The sequence below is a fragment of the Rhipicephalus sanguineus genome, unplaced genomic scaffold (assembly GCF_013339695.2).
Source record: "Rhipicephalus sanguineus isolate Rsan-2018 unplaced genomic scaffold, BIME_Rsan_1.4 Seq9139, whole genome shotgun sequence".
Lineage (NCBI taxonomy): Eukaryota > Metazoa > Arthropoda > Arachnida > Ixodida > Ixodidae > Rhipicephalus > Rhipicephalus sanguineus.
Window position 1 is genome coordinate 1,738 of NW_023616278.1, and position 6,955 is coordinate 8,692.

General features: G+C 42.0%; 1 protein-coding gene across 1 annotated transcript; it reads left to right on the forward strand.

The window, feature by feature from the left end:
- Nucleotides 1-775: 775 nt before the first annotated feature.
- Nucleotides 776-6,670, forward strand: LOC119378655 (uncharacterized). Its single transcript, XM_037647715.2, has 3 exons — nt 776-1,018; nt 2,146-2,352; nt 6,058-6,670. Exons 1-3 carry the CDS (start codon nt 863-865, stop codon nt 6,235-6,237), a joined length of 543 nt encoding a protein of 180 aa, XP_037503643.1. The 5' UTR covers nt 776-862; the 3' UTR covers nt 6,238-6,670.
- Nucleotides 6,671-6,955: the final 285 nt, after the last annotated feature.

Consider the following 6,955-nt stretch of genomic DNA (forward strand, 5'->3'; position numbering starts at 1 on the left):
ACGATAGATGGGCTAGCTAGTTGATACGTGATGAACCCAATGTAGCTCTTAAAGCAATGCTTAACAAAAATAGGTAAAAAATAACAAAATACCACTTGAAAGGTGCTAGTGTTCAGATAAACAGTTTATTTCACATATTTGAAACAGTTGGGTGTAGTTTTGGTGAATTAACAGTGCGTGACAGCTGCACGTCAGTGAGAGGGGCACATCGACGGCTGTGAGATTAAGTGCCTCCCTGGCGAATGAGAGGTGCATGTTTTCCTGTTCTGGTTCTGCTACCTCCCTTTTTCCACCTCTCATCTGCATCGCACTCAACGGCTTTCACAAAGGCACTGAGGTGTGCCACACCCGTTCGGGCCTTTACCCCAACCAAGAGCGTTGTTCGCTGTCGGTGCCGATCATACGGGCTCTAGGAACCATAGTGAAAGCAGAGCCAGTTGAGAGATGCAGGCAACGGCTGGCAAAGTTGGCACTCCCATTGCCAGGGGCGTTAAGCATCACCTCCTCTAGTTCACAGCATGGCCGCTGCACGGAGCAGTTTGTGAAAAACTTATTCAATTCATTCTTTTCCATTAGTTTCTGCCTGAAATGAAGGTTGTGGCTACAGAATGTGGCACCCAATCTTTCAGTATGGCTGAGAATCTAGGGGGCAAAATTTTGTTCAGTGTTTCTTTCAGCAACATAAAACCGTGCACACTGGGCCCTACATGGTGTCTGGTTCATTAGTTCTGTTCAAGTTTGGTGCTATAATGGTGCCGTCAGCTATATCATTTGTGTAGTTAGTTCCGTGTGTACACCTGCAACACTGATGAATTTTTCAATGATTGTTATTAATGTATGTGTTTAAAACTTTACAGGAATCATGGGTGATGGCCCTGAGGAACAAGTTCCAACAACACAAGAAAAAAAGCTGCAAAACTGCTCGGAGGAAATGCTAATTCGAAAGAAACGCTGTCTGCCAAAGCAAATGCAGGCACCATCTGAAGAAGTGGCAAACAACAAATTGTGCCGTCTTTTTGTGAGTTGCTTTGAAAAATATTTCTTACATCTTCTGATGGTATCTTGGTGTAGCAGCTGCAGTACCACTGGTGCTGCGCTATTATTTAGTGCGTTGTGGCAGCAGATTTCTTAAATAACTAAAGTGACAAATGCAGGAAAAATAAATTAGTTACATTGTGCAATAAAAGCTCATCAATTTGGATATCATCAGACCAAAAAAAATGACCGAATTAACAGAGTGCCATGTTATTGAAAGTATCAAGAAAACAATAAACAAATGCCTGTTACGTTAATACACTTTCATTTTCTGATAAATAAGTACATCCTGTATTTCTTTGCATAAGAGCAGTGTAAAAGCCGCATTAGTCATCCTGTGACTGCATTCACATTGTGACCATGGCACAAGACTCCAGTGTTTAATTAGCCTGAAGTGTGCTCTACACCCCTCCCTTATAACGTACCGCCGCCACCACCAACACCACCACGTATCTGACGGTACTTTTTTCTCTGATAAAATGTTTGGCAACTGATTGTTTGTTCATCGCGACATAGCAATCAAGTTTTATGTCAGCATGAGGACTGCGGCTGAAAGCTCTTTGCATTCAACAGCTTCTGTGTTGTTTTGAGTTTTGTGGCTTTGCGCGCGCAATAAAGTCCAAAGCTGCTGAGTGCCGAATTTGCATGCGGAGAATACACTAAAGAATGTTACGTATCATATTCGCAGTGTCACATCGTAGCGTGCGATGTTGTGGATATCACACGTAGCATTCGTAAGGGTATTGCTCCGGGGTCGAGCAATGCGAAATGTGAGTCGCACCGTGGCATGCGCTTCGTTTCAATAAAACCGAGGTCCTTGCTCTAACACGAGTGCTGACTTTACCTCAGGCCCATTAAACGTCAATGTAGTCAGCCTGCCCAGTAAGAGCACGATTTGCACACAACTACTTCATTTACAAAAACGTGGCAGTCCACCTCGTAATGCTTCACACAAAGCCAAAAAAATGCAGCATAGACAGCTGCTTGCTGTCTCCTTCGCATGAAACAGATTCCCGTGATGCGTGGGACCTGCTGAATTTTTGGATGAATGATTGTCTGCATTCTTGTAGTTGCACTGCACCATTTCATTTTATATTTCTTGCATTTCAGGACTGCAGCCATCTCACTACATATGGAGAAACCGTTGAGTCCTTGCAAATTCATAACGAAAGGCTCCAGAATAATGCAGCCTGCCACGATAAAGCAACAGGAAGGCCAAGGTTGCGGGCAACAGCACTGGACAGGCATAAAGAGCTTCGCAGCCTCACCCTGTCGGATGCTCTTTTACTGTTTCCATTTCTTGGAACTGAGGCATTGGTAAGTTCGAGCAAGACCCTTTGCTTTCTTTTTTGTTTGTCTGTTTTAGTGGCTCCTGTGTATCTCAGGCAGTAATTGCAGTGTCATTTTTATCACAGGATAACATGGGTTTATGCTGCAGTGATGAAATCTGATATGAAAACTGAATGGTACTTCGGGATGAGTACTGGGTCAAACCTTCTCAACAGTGATAAAGGATGTAGACCAGAGCACAACAATCGACTGATACTGCAATGCATTAGTAAAAAACAGAATCATGGTTTAGGAAATAGAGTACCTAGCGTTCATCCAATCACCAAGACATGTGCTTCAGTCAGTGCAGCAATGTGGATAAGTCCAAATATTCATACAACTTCATTTGCCTTGTAAATGTGGGATATCTTCAACTCCTTAAAATACTGGCTGATATATTTATTGGCTGTTCATGCAAGGCGAAAACAATGATGCCAAAGAAGGGATTAGGAAACTGTCATTTGAAATAAGCTAAAGTGCAGTCAAACTGGATGAAAAGGCAGCTTTCTGCAAGTAGCAGCCAAATGCACATTGTTCAAATTCGTGTTGTGCTTTACTGAAATATCCACCATGTTCAGGTTCTCCAGTTTACTTTATTGCTATCCTCCTGTCAATAATACCAAGGATGAATCCTCATTTGGCATTAATACTGCCAACTTTGAGGATTGAATATATAATAAGCAAGGAGGAGACCAGGAGCTTGAACGTTTATTTGCAACTGTAAAAATGCAGTCAGTGAATCCAAGCGAAGCATGGTTACACGATTATGTATGATTGATAGTTAAATACAATAATTAATAGTGAAATGAAAGTATATAAAAAATGCTGATGCATGCGCGACCTGAGCCCAGTTCCTATTATTCACCTGCTTGGCGTGTACTACATGTTTGTGTGGTGGATGCAGCTTCCACTTGCAGCATGTTTTCTTTCTGTGCGCTATTTTAAATGCAACGCATTTCTTCACGAACCACAGGCACTTTGACTGTTTCATCTGCCTACTTATCTACCTACCCCCCTATGTCGTGGTACTCTTGTGATCATGTCTCCTTGGTAGACACTAAAATTGGCATTGGAAGACATGAGTGTATGAAAAGTACGATTCATCGGTAATGACAAGAATAATGTGAGCTCATGGTTCTATGTAACATTGTCACTCATGTTACAACGTAGATGTCACTTTCATTGCAATGAAGTGCACACTGCGTTGTGATGACTGGCATATTTGAGCAATGCTTGACCGTACCTTGCCGAGTCGCAGCAGTACATATGTAATGGTTACGACGCTGTTATAAAAGTGGATCGCAGGCACTGCAACCATAATTAGCATTGCCCTGACATGATGCTTCTGCAGCGTCTTTTTCCAAAAGAGCTTGGAGCACTGGTGTCTCTGGTAGAATACTTAAATGCTGTGCAGAATGCCTGGGTTTGATTCTGGCTCAAGCCTTGAATGCCGGCACATGGTTTTCTTTTTAGCACGATCATGTTAACATTTCCAAAGTCTATTCTCACTGTCGCTAGTAAAGACAGTGTATCACCTGTGATACCACAGGCTGTGGTATGCAGGCATGTGCCACATGTTGCTGGTGGCAAGAGTTTAATGAGGTACAGTAAAAGCTCGTTAATTCAAACTTGGTTCATTCGAACTTACTGCTAATTTGAACTGACACCCTGGTCCCGGCACAGCCCTATGTATCTCTATCGGGGAAAACTCCCGATAATTCGAACGCGTTGGTATCTACAACGGTGAATTCAAACTGGGAGCCCTCTGGCTTTCGTTCCTCCTCACAGAAATCGGCCCAGAATGATCACCCAAATTACTCATTACTTTCATCTGTAAAACAAGTGTAGTGATTGATTTCCATGTATGATTTTATGGTTGCAAATGTCGTCTGTCTGCTGCTACTGCTGTATGGGTGGCATGGCCCAGTCAGGCAGTGTTTGCCTTTAGCCGTGTCCCCTTGGACAATTTCAATATTGTTCTATAAGTAAACTAAGAAAGAAAGACCCTAAATTTTGATTGTGTTAACTGTGCCATGTAAATGAACGTGTTTTGGAGCACAAATAGCTTCGTATATTTTGGCATTAAGGCTCACTGCTCACGTGAATGCAAGTCCCTGCTTGTTTCTGGCATATCACTGACTGATCAATAAATTCTGTTGGTTGTTTGAGCATGAACTTAACTTACGAAATTACCTGCCACAAATGTGTAATATCGCCTAATTTGCGGGAACGAGTCCAGAGGTGGCTTCTCTGGGTTCTCTCCACACGGTGTGGCACGATATCTGTTCAATCTAGTGCCCGCACGCTAATTCGAACTCCGCTTAGTTGGAACAGTTTTATAGTCCCCTTTGAGTTTGAATTAACGTGCTTTTACTGTAGTTGACCAGTCATCACATTATTCAGGACATCAGCTGTGACATCAGAACATTTAACTGGCCAAGTTAGTGCACTTCCATCTTGAACGAATAAACAGTGCGAAAGAACAAGGACGAATGAAAGAAACGACAGACAACGGTGCTAACTCACAACTAAAAGCATTATTCTGAAATGAACGGAATAAATTAGCAACTGGAGAAGGATTATAAACAATCATCATGCATGCACAAGGTAACAAAAGTAACAAAAAATATCCAAGTGGCTGATTATGCATGAACATGAGGCAAACTATTCCTGAGATATGACACATCTGCCTGTGATAAGGCTACCGAAGGTTGGCTGATGCACTTGTGACCTTCCAGTGACATGTAAAAGGCTTCCATGATTTCTCGCATGTGCTGATCCTCTGTGCCGATGCAAAATTTCTGTCCTATCTAAACATGGATTACAAGCACTTTTGCGACAATGAAGAGCCAAATGAGAACCTGTGCCATTTTTAGCTTCTTTTGTTTGTCCTTGTTCTTTGGTGCTGTTCATTCGTTCAAGACATCAGCTGTGAATCGTGTCTGTCATATACTCACGGTTTCATATGCTAATTTCGGTATGTGCCACGGTAAGGAGATGACCACGAGAGCGCCCTGGCATACGCGGCTTAATAGATAGATAAACAGAAAGAAGCAGTTAAAGTGCATTTGGTTTGCTGAGAAATGCTTTGCATTTAATAGATGTTTGCCTGCTTCCTTGGCCCTCACTGGCACAGGATGACATTCCCAGAGTTAATTGAACATATATCCCAAGGAAACTAAAGGATGGCTGCTGCAGTAGATTGTGTGTGTTTCTCACCTGTAGCAAGTCCTTTTTTGTGCACATTCATTTTCCTTTCTCTCGCTGCACTGTTTTTGTTCTTATGGTTGTAACAAATAGACCTCAACCCTTGTTCTGTCTGGCATATCAGCTTCAATAAGTGTCATTAGCTGTGCAATTACTTGGAAATGGAGGAAATATTTTGGGAACGATCTTTCTTATCTTTTTTTGCCAGCTACTTTCAGAGTTTGAACTCTTTTTCCAAAGAAGTGTGGTCCATGAAATGAAGAGTGGCTTCAAGATGCTCAGTTACGTTATTCTCAACTTTGGGGAAGCAGATGAAGTGGCAGAAAACTAGAAAGGATCACCCCTCATGCCTCGCTGACCTTATCAGAACAGGCAGTTCTTCTGCATAGTTCTAAGGAATATTTTTTTTTGTTTGGTTCAGCATTATCGACACTAAAAGTTACATTACGCTTAACAGCATTCTTTTTTTTTTTTCTTCAATCATAGGAACAAGCCCTGCTCACACCTTGCCTTGTGGAGAAAGAAGGACTTACTCTACACATTGACGGGGAGCCCGTTTTGAGTGTGCCATCACTTCTTGCAGGAATGGCGTGCCTGTTTCCATCGTTTTGGGTATTCCATGTGGAATACCCAAAAAAAGGCACACAAAATGCTCACATTCCTTGAGCACGCGTTCCTACACCTTTCACACATGAAGCCGAATGTCAAAGCTCTGGAACTTATAAATTTTTTTTAATGAGTAACATTAATTTAGTTTCACAATTTTCTTCAAGTACATTGTGCAAGCTGGCATTTTGGACTTCTGTGCCTTGAGAAGAGGTGAAAAAAAAAATATGACAGACAAATGTTAATATTGCATTTTTTTGTGCAAGGTTTTTTTTTCTTAAACCTTGGCCATGTGTCGCATGTGGAATACGGCGTGCACTTGTACAACCAATGTGTACATTTTTTTATTGCAAACAAGTTCTGCGGTATCCCGCAAGGTGGAGGAAAGATTAAGAAAGGGAAAATAGACAACCACCTGTTTGTAGCATGAAGTCACAAGAAAATTCATGCAGCTTTCTTGGGGAAAAAAAAGCTTCTTCGTTGCCGAAAAATTCGTCCTAGTTCGGGGTCCCGGAACAGGACGAATTTTTCGGCAACGAGGAAGCTTTTCTTTCGGATAAATCCGTATGGATTGCCTTGTGGCTTCGTGCTACAAACGGGTGGTTATCTGTTTTCTCTTTCTTAACCTTTCCTCCACCTTGCGGGATTCCACAGAACTCATAGCTTTTTAGTTGCCGAAAAATTTTTCCTGGTCCGGGTTCTGGGACCTCAGAAAAGAACGAATTTTTCGGCAACTAAAAAGCTTTTCTTTCTGAGAAATCCATATGGATTTCCTTGT

Coding starts and splice junctions, on each gene's coding strand:
- LOC119378655 (XM_037647715.2), top strand. CDS start 863: ATGGGTGATGGCCCTGAGGAACAAGTTCCAACAACACAAGAAAAAAAG. Junction 1,019..2,145: donor ACAAATTGTGCCGTCTTTTT/GTGAGTTGCTTT, acceptor CTTGCATTTCAG/GACTGCAGCCATCTCACTAC. Junction 2,353..6,057: donor TTCTTGGAACTGAGGCATTG/GTAAGTTCGAGC, acceptor CTTCAATCATAG/GAACAAGCCCTGCTCACACC.